Source organism: Epinephelus moara, chromosome 17 (genome assembly GCF_006386435.1).
Source record: "Epinephelus moara isolate mb chromosome 17, YSFRI_EMoa_1.0, whole genome shotgun sequence".
NCBI lineage: Eukaryota > Metazoa > Chordata > Actinopteri > Perciformes > Serranidae > Epinephelus > Epinephelus moara.
The window spans coordinates 17,778,671-17,793,687 of NC_065522.1; the positions used below are offsets into that span (position 1 = coordinate 17,778,671).

A 15,017-nucleotide genomic window follows, 5' to 3' on the forward strand; every position below is an offset into this window, starting at 1 on the left:
TTATTTTCAACATTTCTTCTCTGTTTTATTGCTGCTGTCTTTTTCTTATATTATTGCTGGGTATTTTATTGTGTTATTTCAAATGTCTGATTTTAGTTGCCTTATCGCAGAGGGTTTATACTTTCTTATACACCTTCAAAAACTATCATCTCCAAGAGAATGTAAGTCCATAACACCTCAAAAATTGAGGATAACAGAAAAACCTACCTGCCACAGTGTACAACGACAGCCACCAGGTCGTACATGCGGTCGGGGTTGGTGGCGTCCCCGGACGTGTTGAAGAGGCGGAGCTCCAGGGGGAAGACGACGCGATAGGACAGTTTGGTGTAGCGGTGCAGCTGGTCCATGTATTTAAAGCGCTTCAGATGGAGAGCAAGGATCATCGGTAGCTTCTTTACCCTCATCCTGAGAGACGGAGAGACAGAGAGGGGTTTTTGAGATATGATGACACTGACATTATCTCTGAACTGAACTAAATACAAAGAAGATTTAAAAATCAAGGACAACACAAAGTGCACAGCTTATAAAAGGTCAGCGGAAAAACACCAGGAGAGAATCGTGCAACAACAGGCAGCAAGGGCAGTGTGCCCCCGAGAAAACCTCAGAGAGCTAAAAGCTTTCCATGTTGACACCATTACAGCTCCAGACCCCCTATCAGGAACAAGAAGTGTGTTTTTAGACGCCGTGCGCTCCTCCTAATTTGGCCGAAACCTTTGGCTCGTGCTCTCGCAGCATTCTGCTCAGTGTTAATGCGAGGTGCAGCCGCTGGTGACAGCATGGCCCTTTCAAGCTAATGGATGTTACTTGGTGCACTTAGCAGGCAAAAACAGTGCATGGTATGTATAAAAATACAGGACAGGCGCTTTCTACCAGTTGGTTTTTCTGTTTACAGTGTGAAAAATCTGCAGCGTCATCACATACAACTGCTGTGCAATACTTAACACAGACTTAGTAATGGGCTTTAATAAAAGGCTAATCTTGGCCCAGGTCGACTCTAAAGACACATGATGCGCTTGTTAGATTGAAACAGGAAGGCCCTGAATGGTTGCTATAGTAACATCAGATGTGGTTTAGGGGTACGTTCTATTGGAACAACCTTGAACCATATTCATCCGCTTAGAAAAGCTGAAGAGCGCTGGTGCTATACATACAGCTGCGTGACTGCGGTTAGAGCCGCCCCTGCACATGTATATAGAGATAATGTGGTCATGCTGATGAAAGATCACATAGCAAAGAGCAACTATTTTCAAATGCCCCAAATCTCTTAACCCTTCCATGTGGTTAACAAAACAACAACAACAACCGCCTTAAAGCTTTGTGTTCAAAAGTAGCTTTTTTAGACCTTTTCAAGATAAATCTTTAGACAAATCATCTTTATCTCATTAAAGCACTGCAGGTTATTATAAAGGTAGTTAGTGAATCTAGTCCCATGCAGAGGTAGGTTTTATGTAGGAATATCAGAGATGCACAATATTGGATTTTTTAATCGATATCCGATATGCTGATACGTAGGGTTGCGGGGAAAAAATCGAAACAGCATAGTATCACGATATTTTTGTGTAGCAGTAACGTTTTGTCACACAGTGCCAAGTATCAATACTTTATTATATAAATTATTAATATTACAAATATCAATTAAACTTTAGGTAGCCTACTAGAATAATAAAATCAATTGCTTTTTCAGGCTACTAGACACATTTTGCTGCCTAAAAGAAAAAGACTGAAGTGAGATGAACAGACTGCAAACTTCATCTTATTAGATAAAACAGACGTTAATGAAGTTTTCCTTTGGGGACATAATTCACAGTTGAAAAAACGTAATAAATCACAATATATCCCAATATATTTTATTGCAGTACATTTAAAAATACAATAATATCATATCATGACACAAGCATCGAAATAATATCTATCATGGATCCTCTGGTGACTCCCACCCCTATTGATATGTAACAACTCATTTGACCGACAACCAATACCAATATCTATATATCCAATTTTTCCCTATCTAATTTTAGTGATCATCAAGTCTTTTTTGTAGTGCAATTAACATCATATTATGCATGCACACTCTTATCGTGATGGCCCACCAGCAGAGTTTTGAGTTTGAACGATGCTGCGCTTTAGCCAATCACAATGGAGGGGGCGGGGGCGAGACGTGCAGGTGTCCCCAGGAAATGTGTACCTACAGAAACAGCAAGCTCCGCGTCCATAGCGACCACTCCACCCAAAACGCCGTCTCACCAACGTGAAAAAAAAATTTTTTTCCAGCAGATGTCTGAGTTACAACATGATTGAGCTAACTGGAGTAGTTTCATGTCGTATCCAACAACGGGAGGCTTTTAACAGAAGACGTCCTGATGTTAGCTTTGCTAACTGTCCCTGTCAGCTGCAGCCACTGATGCTTTCTAGACATCGTGATTTCCCATAACTGAATAAATACCACACATAGCAACACAAAACTGCTTTGCTAGCTCAATCATGTAAGATATCCGCTGGAAAAATATATTTTATTCACGGACCGTTTATTGAGTTATTACCTTATTTTTATACAGTCTTTGGTTAACAGCTAACGGTTAGCCCAGCTAATCTACGATAACCATGTTATTAATTACAAAACGTGCACACAGAAATAGTAACGTTTGTTCAATCATTGTGTTTATAGACTTTACAAACATCAGATTAGTCTACACGGTGATATAGTGACGTGAAAAATGTGATATATAGCTAAACTCTGTTGGTTTTCTACCAAAAGTATTTGTAAACAACACGGCGATTCCCTGGGGGCACCGCCGGAAGTGAAGGGCGTGAGCAATCGCCGAGGCCCCTGCACTTCCGTTAGTCGAAAAACTCCGGGCTGTGCCTCCAGAGGTAAAGGAAGAAAAAAAAAAAAAGGTTTTTTTTTGTTTGTTTTTTTTACCAATGGATTTCCAGATTGGTGGTGTAGTGGTAGTTGATGAGGTGGATGTATTACTCGATAGATAGGTAGGTTACCGATGAGAAAGTGGGCATACTCTCCATATATTACAATGGCTTTTTAGCTGATAGGTGAGTAGACTGTAACTGGATAGAAAAAGAAGTGGGTATACCCCGTATACCTGAGTATACCCTCCACTACACCACTGGTGAAAGAAAGAAAGAAAGAAAGAAAGAAAGAAAGAAAGAAAGAAAGATTCTAAATCTGCACGGCAGGAAATAAAAGTAACTAGCACACGATGTCACCCACCTTTTCTGGGCTTCCTGTTTGCTGCGACACTGCTCACAGTAGTATTTGTATTCACTACATAACGTCTCTGTGTTGCTGAAGCCCCTGTTAAGAACACACACACACACACACACACACACACACACACATTTACCAACACAAATAAACAATGTTTAAAAACCTTAAGAGTCCTAATCAAAATTCAAGCTTCATCTCCGTGGGTTTCCACATCAGCTGAGCATAAAAGACTAATTTCCCTTTTCATGGACGACTGATGAGAGCTCCATGTTACCTGAGACAGTGCGTGATGGAGGTGTTCTGCTCCACGTCCACCGACAGATCCAGAAAGTCCTCGTCTTTACTGCTCACCTGCAGTGCAAGTGAAGACACTCAAGGTCACATGGATTCTCTTATTACAAAGGGAAAACAGTGTTTTGTGATGCAGCGACAGATGAGGGCACCGCCAGGTAAACACATAAAAATGTGGAGGTGTCCTGTGGTGTTTTCTTGTAAACAAACACAATTCTTTTTACATTGTGTTAGCACAAATGTGTGTATCCTTGAGGTCCAACAAATGGGTTGAATGCCTCATAAAAACATTTGCAAAAGGAACTTTTTTTCCAAGCATTTTAAACCCAACATTGTTACCATTCATGTTTATGATTCTTAGTAAGTCTGTTTTTTAGGCATCTAACTTACAGCTTCACAGTTGAGGCAGCGCGTCTCGTTGGTCAGTGTTCCTTGGAAAATCTCATGGACCCAAGTCTGTTGTGTCTCCTTTCCTCCTTCCCCTTCTCCTCCTCCTCCTCCTCCTCCTCCCTCACTTCCTCCTCCCGTCCCTCCTCCGCCTCCTCCACCTCCTCCTCCATTCTGCACCAGTTTTCCATTCTGCTGTCGCTCCTGGCTCTTCTCCTCCTGGAGCAGGTCTGCGATGGTGTTGAGGAGGTAGTTGAGGAATTCGTGGGCGTCCTGCTGCATGTAGTTGTCAAACAGCTCTGAGGGGGGACGGACGGAGAAAACAAAAAATATGTAGACAAACAAAATCGAAAAAAAAAAAAAATAGATAGTTTTAGAGAAGTGGTGGAAGGAATATAGAGAAGGGTATAAATCAAGAGAAATCGAGACAGACCGGGAAGGAAGAAAGCGAGAACAGAAAATAAACAACATCAGCATGTGTTGGCGAGGAGAAATAGAGGCAATTAAGATCTCTTCTTTCTCATCTGCTTTCCGCTCCAGGATTTTGGCTGACAATTTTATTTCCTCAGCTGTGAGATTAACTTCTCAGCTGAAATACCCCCTCCCCTCTGTCCTTTTTCTTCCTCGCTCCTTTTCCCCCGCTCTCCGCCTCGTCCCTCTCTCCCTCCATAATCAGATAACTCCTCTGTGTCAGTCTTAACAAATAGCTGGTGAAAGACCATTTCAGGTCTCTAATTTCTAAACACATGGTGCTGGATTGATGTTTTCCTGAGTAAAGTGGAGGAAGTCATGTGGTGAAGTTTCTGACAGGAGCAACAGCTGCACAATCTGGCAGAGCTGTCAAGTCCAAACATCCCTCTCTCCTTCCTTTCAGTACAGTATTACACTGTAACGATGCCTACCATTTTCTTTTCTCAGTCGTGAGATGAACTTCTTGGGAGGGATGACTCCGACTTTCTTCTTCTGTGTCGCGATGCTGTTGAACAGGTCGGCCAGACAGGTGAGGAGGGACTCCTTGCGGCGCGGCTGCACCTACGAAGAACGAGGACACACCTGTAACTCCTCTGAGACTTCGACAAACCATAAACAACTTTCTCTGATGTACAGAGCTCTAAAGTGCAGCTGAGGTGAGGCCACATCCGGCCTGAACCTTGACATTTTATCTAATCTATGGGAGTGATATGACAAAACCATAACACACACACAATGTGATATTAATGACCTATGAAATTTATATTTAACTCAATCAGGGTGAGAGGTAACCGAGGGACAGAACAGTCAGAGGAGGTTTTAAAGTCTCTCTCTGTAAGACAATTAAACAACAGAGAAATGGATTCTTTCCCAACAATGTTTGAAGATAAGAAACACTTTATCCGACCTGTCTTGTTCGGAAAGTTTGCCAGAGATACTATTAATCCAAGGGAAAGATTCCTGAAGCCTGTTCGCTCATAAAAATGAAACATGAAGTATTTCCATGGAAGCATAACATACTTTAAAGTCCACATTAGTGTAGCTAATTCTTCATTCTGCTCATCACTCTGCAGTCAAGCTCTTGGACTCAATCGTAGTACATTTCTTGAACTGTTAGCATTTTCAGACTTACGTCTTTTTGAGCTCCTAATCGCTTTCTGTTTGTTTTCACTTGTCAGAAACATGTTTCCGCAGTGGCAGCAAGGCGTATTACAGGAGCAACTGAACCTACATATTGGACCAGCAAACAATCTTTTTATTAAATCATTAGCAACCACCCACAACACACACTGACTTCTCGGGCTCTGTGCTACACAAGCCATCAGAAACTAGGCTGAACGAGTAAAACAACAATTTGTCCCAGCTGTGGTGTTATTTTTGTGGCTCCAGCCATTGATTCTATCAGTTATGATAAGACTGTACCTAACAAAGTAATTACTGAGCTCTCATAATGTGGCAACACTAATAAAAATAGATTATGTTGGGGCAACAAACATCAAGGTTGATCAGAGTTATTTGGAAGAGAATATAAAGGCATACAGTGGGATAAGGATTCCTGGTTAAGCCTTTGATTCTTACCATAGTTGTGCACAGTTTTCCTATTCACACACTTTCAGTTTTGCCTCCATTGAAAGTGGCTAGATAATCTGGTTTAACTGTTGACCCTTGTCTTAATTCTCATTAATGTTGCCTACATTTTACATTTTTGAACACCTATTTCTAGGTAGAAATTAGGGGTGGGCGATATGGCTCTAAAATAATATCATGATATTTCAGAGTATTTTTGCAATAACGATATTCTTAAATCCCAAGCCTGAAAATTTTTTTCAGGGTGAGGCATGAGGAATGAGTCACCTACCCATGCCCAGCGCCATTTATTTTTGAGTCCTTTTGAGTCCTTTATCTATGGTATGGGCTCCACTAGAATCTAAAGTTGACTCTGAACCAAGGCTCTACCAAAGCCCATCTACTGTCTGCGATGCACACATGTATCCCGCATCAACTTTTTTTTTTTTTTACCTGACTGACCGCCCGCTTGACACAAGCATACTCGGGCGTACTATAAGCGGAGCGGACTCCGCGAGGAATGTCCGCAGTCATTCGGGCTTTCATAGTCGAGCGCACTTCCGCGTTGAAGTTTCCTGTAAAAATGTCCGTGAAAAATCCCCGCGATGTGAAAAATACATGCCGAGCAGTCACTGGTGCACGCGGTCGTAAAATCTGAGCTTTGCGCGCACAGGGCTTGCGGATGTCCGCTTTGAGTCCGCTCGGACCTCCGCGGAATCCGTTCCACGTATGTTCCGCCCGAGTATGTTCGGGCCTTAACGTGCATGTCGCGGAGCGGTGAACAAACCAAACAACACAATGTCAGGAGAAATTGAAAAGATATGCCATCTATGTAAAGTCAGCTTGCTAATTAAGGAGCCATTACATGTTCAAGAGGTTTATAAACCTCGCAGCGGATATATCTGCTGAATACCTTAACATCTAGTCAACAAATACAGCACCACAAATATAATATCCACAAAAAGTATGGTCTTATATTCAGACTGGTATATCACTATTTTTGAGGGTATTTCAGTGCATTGTTTTAGTATGACATTTAAGTCCACTATAGAAATATGAGGATAAGAACACTGCTGGATGGTAAAGCTAACATGTCTCTCATCACTTACCTTGTATGCCAAAACCTTCTCCCTGAACGGTCGACAGAAATACAGAGCCTGCAGCACTGAGTTACAGTAGCAGGTGTTGCCAAACTAGGAAAAAAAACAGAGACAGAATGAGAGACACGGAGAGAAAGACAGATACAGGACTGAGGGGAGGGGATGCTCCTGATCCTGAGATGTGTTAATGTGTTTTAGCAGTAAAGCTAGACTGCCTTTACACTAACTGAGGGGCAGCGATATGTGCTCTTAGCTGACACTTACGTTGACCAATCCAAAGTAGTGTTCATTAACGGGAAACTGTTCCGGTCCAATCTCCTTTTCCAAGGCAGAGGCATTGGCGCCCTGAAGAAGAAAAAGAGGAGAATATTTAATGATATGGTGTGTGGTTAAAAACAAAAAGATGCATGCGCAACGACACAGTACAGTAAAATAAACATTTCCTTTACGTGAAATTACCCATCTGAATCCCTCCTTTGTGCTCCTGTTTCCTCCTCATTGTTTTCTGTTTTCCTGCTCTATTTTCTCTGCGCTCTGCTGGACTGTCAACCATCTGTTTGCTGCAGCTGTGTTTCCTGCTTCATTTCCTCCATTTATGTTCTGATTTTCTCCGTGTAAGTCTCATTACTTATTGTATATGCTTCATAACTACGCCAATAATCAATAGGCATCTTAATGACAGAGCTTTACCAGAATGACTCAGGACAAACCTTTAACCAAGTCACTTCTTTAATATCATTATTCAGCTTGACTATCAGAGTGGTTACCTCGCTGTGTGTAAAACACTTTGAGTTAGTGTCTATAGAATAGAAAACGTAGAAGAAGTACATTCTGTTACAACACATAAACACATTAATTAAAAGTATGCAACTGCAGAAATGGCACATAAACTGGCTTGTCAGATTATGCCAGATATATCCCACTGTTCTGACATGCAGGTGGTGCATTTGTTATTAAAAGGCCACTTCCTGGTTTTCTTGTATTACCCAACAGTGCCCAAAAATCCCCAAATGTACTCCCATGACTCAGCTGTCATATCTACAGCAAGCTGAAAGGGCACTTCAGGATATGAGTGCACTATCATGGGAGCACAGCAATAACATTGAGAGGAGCTTTAAGCGTGCATTTTTGTTTATTCATTTATTTATTAATTGCTTTAACAAGCCAAACAGAATCTGTATTATACTTCGGGATTTATCCTGGCTTCATATGAGCAGAGGAAACCTCCACTAGTCACTAGGCTAACTTATACAATGTAAAATGCCATAGGCTTGTGCTAATAACGTTAGCATGTTGTATTTGTTTGGAAAACGTGTTTAGTATAAGACAGTTGCTTTGTCAGTGAAACTTGTGAGCTGTAATGGAGCCAAATTTTGTAACTTTACCTTTGTTAAATGTGAGCTGTAATGGAGCCAAATTTTGTAACTTTACCTTTGTTAAATGTTGCTGTGTTGTCCCAGGCCTAATATGAGTAGAGGAAAAGTCTGCTAGCTGCTAGGCTAATTTATATAATGTAAAATGCCATAGGCTTGTGCTAAAAACATTAGCATGTTGTATTTGTGGGGAAAATGTGTCGAGATAAAGACAAGTGTTTATCTGTGGCAAATGTGGCTTTGGCCTGCAACTGAAAATACAATCTTGTTTCTCCAGTCAGCCTGTCAATAACAAGACATGAATTTTTGTCCATATCGCCCAGCCCTAAAATATACCCATGAAACTGTTTAAGTCTTCATCAGAAAAGCTTAGCTCTATCAAAATCCAATGACATTTTGAGCTTGTAAAATGATGCTGAATGGAAAAAACAAAACAAAATGTGGTTGCACACAAGTGAAAAAACGCTGCATCAGAAATTCATGATTTTAAATGTGAGGAGACAAAAAATTGTAAATGTCAAAATAAAAATTGTGCACAAATTACATACTTGGTGAGGTAACACCAAGACAAGAAAGCATCTGACTTTAAGCAGAAAACTGTGTGTGAAACTCAAAGTTCCCACACTGTGTACAACACTAAAATTGCACATGTACATAAACACACATTTAGGGGATTTTCAAGACAAGACAGTAAAGCAGTCTTTTTAAAAATAAAAATCATGCCTGCATTGTAAATGCTGAAATGACTTCCTACAGTACAGATTAAACAAATGTAGCTTTTACCACAGGAGGCTTCTGAATCATTCTCAAAAACATGACTTTCACTGTATGATGCAGTTTAAAAATCTTAGCAAACACTAAAAGAATGGCTCTGTTTTACTGCTGTAACAACATTCGCTCTCCAAAATGTAGCAGTGGTTTTTTTGGTAAATGCCAGACCATCATAAGACTGAACTTTAAAACGCAATGAAACAAGTCTTTCAGTCATTATAAAACCTTTTGCTTCTGGATGTCATTCGGTCTGAGCTTCCAGAAATTGATTACTATATTAAGGCAGGAGAGAGGCACAGAGAGAGGAGGGGGACAGTGATGATGATGATAACAATGATGCAGCTTTTCCTTCAGGGGTGAATGACTACGCAAATGGAGCTGCTCAGTTGTTACTCATCATCACACTGCAGTCCATGTAAAGTCAACAAGAGGAGAGCAAATGAAGCCTCGGCTGAGGTTATTTATCTAACAACACCACGTCCAAACATCACAGGTTTGTAAACAAAGTCAGAGCGCACCAAGACAAGCTTTCTGATGTCGGGACGGCAAACAGAGAGGAAGGCAAATATCTGCCTGGGAAAAAGGAATTAGATTTGTTCAATACGTGCTGTACACAGACGCTGGGAATTATTTATGTATTCGGCTTCGGTTTGAAGTGACAGCTTTGAAATGACTCTGTATCCTGTATTGATGGAAATGAAAGTGAACTGCCGCCTGTGCAGGGCAGCCTGAAAAACTTTTTAGACACCAGCTTCAGTGAAAACTAGATTCCAGACAGCAGGGTTAAATGACTGTTCTGTTAAGACACTGTGATCATGCTTATTAATGGTGACCATCAGTTGAGCATCTGACAGCCTTATTTTCTGATTTGAATTAAACAAACGTGCTTTTTTAGAGGTTCTTGTTTTCATTTAACAAAGAAAGCTGTACAAGAATGTCAAGAATCTGTCTAAAAGGAGCACGATTACACAATAAGACAGTCGGTTGAAAGCTTCGGAAATGCTACTAAAAGGACCTCCTGGTGAAACTGGTGTCACCTGCTGTTTAGAAGGTCAAGAACAAACTTTCAGTCTCAGCTTTTACAGGCAAAAAAGAACGAAAGCACTCAGAATAAATTGCAACTAAGTGAACCTTGCCATGTGATTGTTTTGTCGGCAAACAAAATCGATAAAAATCTTGAAATATATAAAAGAGAATGGAATTCACTCCTTTGACGGGAGGAAGGAAAAACTTCCTCAAAAAAACTTCTAATACTAATCCCTCTCCCTATACCCAAATTTCCATCTCCTAGTACCAATACCTGAGAAATATAAAAAAAAAAGATTTCCTATAAAATCCTTTAATATTTAACATAAGACGCAAAAGTTCTCAACTTTCAAATGACAAAATGGAAGAATAAAAAAAATCGAAAACAGCCAAAATTTTGATTTAAATATGGAAATACACTGTTAAATATTTTACTGTGCATTTACAGTAAATTGCTGGCTGATAGTTGCATTACATTTACAGTAAATGACTCATTTGTAGTTAGTAAACTGATGTGAAATTACAGCTGTATACTGAGATCTCACGGTTATGCCTGCATATTACTGTGATTTAGCAGTATGCTCCTGTAAAATTACTATATTTAACTGTAACCTCACAGGTAAAGCCCATTACATTACCGTGATATTACAGTATGTTCCTAAAAAACTCCTGAATATAACTGTAACTTTGGTTTATTTACATTTGATAACTGTGGTTTAGCAGTATGCGCCTGTAAAATTACCATATCTGACTGTAACCTCACAGTTAAAGCACATTACATCACTGTGATTGTGTGCCACTGTAAATAATAAACTTCAGTTTCCAGTTGATTACTGTAAATTAGCAGTAATATATTCCTGTAGAATTACAGTATTTCACTGTAATCTCACAGTTAAACTCCATATATTATTGTCATTTAGCAGTATGCTTCTGTAAAATGACTATATTTACCTGCATGAATTTCACAATACATCTCTGATTTTGGTTAAATATCAGTGAAAGCCTGTGAGGTGATAATAATGTAATTTATTGTGAAATATTACAGTTACATATTGTAACTTGCTAGAAAAAAATTTGCAGTGTATCCTATTACAAAATAATTACACAAGATTAGTCATTTGCAGCCAGCCTTTAGTACCTGACAGCTATTGATGCTCTGTGCTACACACTCATTTCAGTTGATATTAAAAAAGCGCTGAGGTTCAATCACTGTGTTGAGTAATCTGCTTATTCTATATTCCGCAAATTTGAAGCTAAAGTTGTGATATATAAGTGGTCACAGAGCTGAAAGACAGCTCTGTAAGATGAGACATCACCTGGGATTATGGCTACCTTAATATTGTGATATAAAGCTGTTGTCTTCCAGTTGTCTTTAGTGCAGACTTACAGTTAACTGATATGACTAGACCTGTCATTATATAGTGCAAAGTGAAATAAACAAACGTCTCTATTGACTGTTTACTACATTTTTCTTTCTCTAAAAACACCAACAGCCATCCCAAAATGCTGCCACATTATCAAAACTGATGTACAACTGCCCAGCTCTGCTTTGTGCAGCCCTACCAGTGACTTTCACGGCTTCACCAGCGAAATTGATTTTCTGAAAAACAAATACCTTCCGGGCAGCAACTGGTAGCCTGCCAAAGTGGCAAACAGACTGAGCAAACCTGCCAGACACAGCTAATATTAAGCCTTGTTAGTATTTGTCTAGCAGGTGCTGGTGATTTGCCACAATGATGCTGGCCTTCACACTTAAAAGGGTTACAAGGCCTGTTGTGTGGTCTTTAAAACGCTGTGCATGTTCCAGCCACACAGCTCACTGTTCTCAGCACACACACACACACACACACCAACAGAGGCTAGTAAATTAAAAAGGACTGCAGCAGACGTCTTCGTGGCATCTGCCTAGCCGTCTGTCAGCTCTGAAAGGTGCAGCGGGCAGGAACAGGATAAGTTACAGTCAGAAGTTAATCTGCTGGCTTTAAGCTCCTCCGCTTGCTCCTGTGACTTAGCTACGCCGCAAAAGACACAAAGATGGAGCCGTCACAATAAATGCCACGAGGGCGAAGGAAGCAGTGTCTGACCTTTTTAACCTTGTCTGCTCAAACAGGTTGCTGTCCTACAACTGGGGAATGTGTGCTACAGCTAGTGTTTACAAGCATCTACCGGCTGATGGTGTCTTTGAGCACGGCTGACCCTGACCTCTGACCTCCAAGGATTTCTGTACGAGGATCAATACAGAATGATATTATTAAAGCCTTCTAAAAAGCTTTCATGGGTAATTGGTCTAACTGGGCTAGAGTATGAGAAGATATGTTAAACTGCTGACACATAAGGAAAAAAGAGGCACAAGCACTCTTACCTTTAAATTAACTTATCTTTTACATAACCTTACAAACACTCACACTGTAACAGCCTCTTCAAGTTAAAAGTGTTGCTAATTTTGGGAACCAAACCCTGAACATTAGCAGTTTAGAGAAAATATTCAGGGTGTATCCCATGACAGGAAATGCTAAATTTCTTCATTGGTTACACCTTAAGAGACAGCAATGTCAGCTGGCTGAGGTGTTGACATTCACTGACCATAGAAATGTTTAGTTATTCTTTACTCTTGTATGTGCAACAGCTATAAAAACAATAAAGAAGCTATAATAAAGGATATAAACTTGGATTTGTGTCTGTGTGGGCAAACAACATTGGACAAGCAGGCTTAGCAGTCCTATGTTTCCAGACAAGTGTCTCTTGATGTAAACTTTAATTAAAAGAGATTGGTAGGGGTTGTTTACGCACTTTCGTTTGCAACAAGAGCCAAGGGTTGTATGTTTTAAATACAATTTGAATTATAAAAATATATTCAGCCACTGCAGAGATATTAATGTCTAAAGTCAGGGAAACTGTGTTGCCCACAGATTGAGGGCGTAGGTTTCAAGGAGTATAACATCAGCAGGCTACAAGCTGTAGGTGGGTGATTTTGACATGTTGACCCAGTGGAACATACACTTAACATGTGACCTGGTGAAAAACGCTACTGGGAACTTAAAAGCCTTTAAAATGTCTCCTTAATGAGTCATAATAACAGGATATTGGAGTGGGGAACACAGGACCCTGGGAGCAGAGATAGGCTTCCAGCTAAGCTAGCTAGTTTTCGCCCGTTGGTCAACCCTGCCCTTCTCGCGTAAACAAACTACAAGCTGGCTAATAAACTCCCAAACAAGCTTATTTAATATCTTCCTGTTTATTAAGCTGACCCGGGGTGTGTGCGGAGCTGGGAAGCTCACTGTTAACACGCTACAACTTTCTGGAAACCACTGTGTGTTATTATCATGTTGCCCTGTGATGTTAGCAAACAGGCTAAGCTCAGCAGCTAGCTGTCGCTGTCCTGGCTCACGAGCCCGGGCACCGGACAGAGGCGCGGCGCACGGATACCAACGGTAAAGCAGAAAAACAGCTCCTTACCATCGTACAAATCGAGGCGATCTTTCGGACTGTCATCAGTATTTCCATCCGTAAGCCGCCATGTTGGACCGAACCCCGATGTTGAAATAATCAGAGCCGATGCGGCTGCAGAGTTCCGGGAGAGCCGTCTGCCCTGTTGGTTAGTGCCGTTAACATACACTGAGGAGCATCCACCACTTCCGGTCTGGAGTTTCAAAATAATACGCCAAATGAATAAATAATAAAAAATATTTTCTTATTTTTATTTTTAATATTAATTCTAATACAAAAGAATTAGAAACAATGTACCCTAAAATAAAAGTACTAATTATGCAGAATGGTCCACTTCAGAATAATATACATTTATAGGGCTGCAACCAGGGACGTAACATCATATTCTGGGTCCTATGAGCAGTCTCTGTGGGCCCCCCGCCCTGAAAGTTTTTTACAAAGTCAGTCTTTCATTTCTTTTATTGGAACCCAAATTTCCCATTCTTGATATTAGACATGATGGTGTAAGTTGGTCCTCCCACAGCATAAGCAATCAGCTTTAGAGACAACTTCTAGTGCAGGGATGGATGACTTTTAAGGGGTCAGAGGGGCCCCTAAAGAGCTACCACAAATTCTGTATTCAAAGTTCAGTCTTTTAACCAATTTATTCCCCATTTTTAATTAAGTTATGGCACTCTCTGAATTAAAAAAAAATGCAAACAAAACCATTTTTTTTTATTCCAAGCTTTTCAAGGGCCCTCACCCATCGGGGCCCTTGGCAATTAGTCCCACTTTTCCCCTCCTCTGCAGCGCCCTTGGCTGCAACTAAATCGCATGTTGGTTACCAATTAATCTGAAGAGTATTTTCTCAATTAATTGATCAATCATTTGTTTTACAAAACAGTATAAGCAGTAAGAAAAACCTATTACAATATCAAATGTTTGTTTTTTTTCCAAGCATCATTTACAAACCCCAAAACATATCATTTTTTAGAATGTAGGACGGAGGAAAGCTGCAATTCTGAGAACTTGGAAATATCAATTATTTTTCTGGCATTTTGCTTTAAAAAATGACTTAAATGATTAGTTGATTAACAAAATACATTTTTCTGTCATTCAAATAATCAATTAATTGACTAATCGTTGCAGCTACAGAATATATATTGTCTTAGGCCCACTGGATTATAATTATTGATTAATTTATATAACCGCTTTTGACTGTTTTATAAACTGCTCATTTATTTGTTGATTTATATTTTGTATTGATAATATGATTCTGAAATGTAACTATAGATGAAAAATAAAAAATACTTTTCACTCATCACTGTGACAAATGTTTCTCCATAAATAGAAATACTTAAGTAAAGGACAGATACCTCAAAA

General features: G+C 40.0%; 1 protein-coding gene across 1 annotated transcript in view; it reads right to left on the reverse strand.

Annotated features, from left to right (window-relative positions):
• The window catches only part of usp12b (ubiquitin specific peptidase 12b), a 28,385-nt gene extending 14,569 nt beyond the window's left edge, over positions 1-13,816 (reverse strand). Inside the window, exons 1-8 of the mRNA XM_050066829.1 lie at positions 13,665-13,816; positions 7,303-7,383; positions 7,048-7,131; positions 4,804-4,933; positions 3,905-4,200; positions 3,498-3,574; positions 3,227-3,310; positions 208-405 (exon numbers count right to left, since the gene is read on the reverse strand). Coding sequence (XP_049922786.1) covers positions 208-405; positions 3,227-3,310; positions 3,498-3,574; positions 3,905-4,200; positions 4,804-4,933; positions 7,048-7,131; positions 7,303-7,383; positions 13,665-13,712 — 998 coding nt within the window. The 5' untranslated portion in view covers positions 13,713-13,816. The remainder of the gene's footprint in view (positions 1-207; positions 406-3,226; positions 3,311-3,497; positions 3,575-3,904; positions 4,201-4,803; positions 4,934-7,047; positions 7,132-7,302; positions 7,384-13,664) is intronic.
• Positions 13,817-15,017: the final 1,201 nt, after the last annotated feature.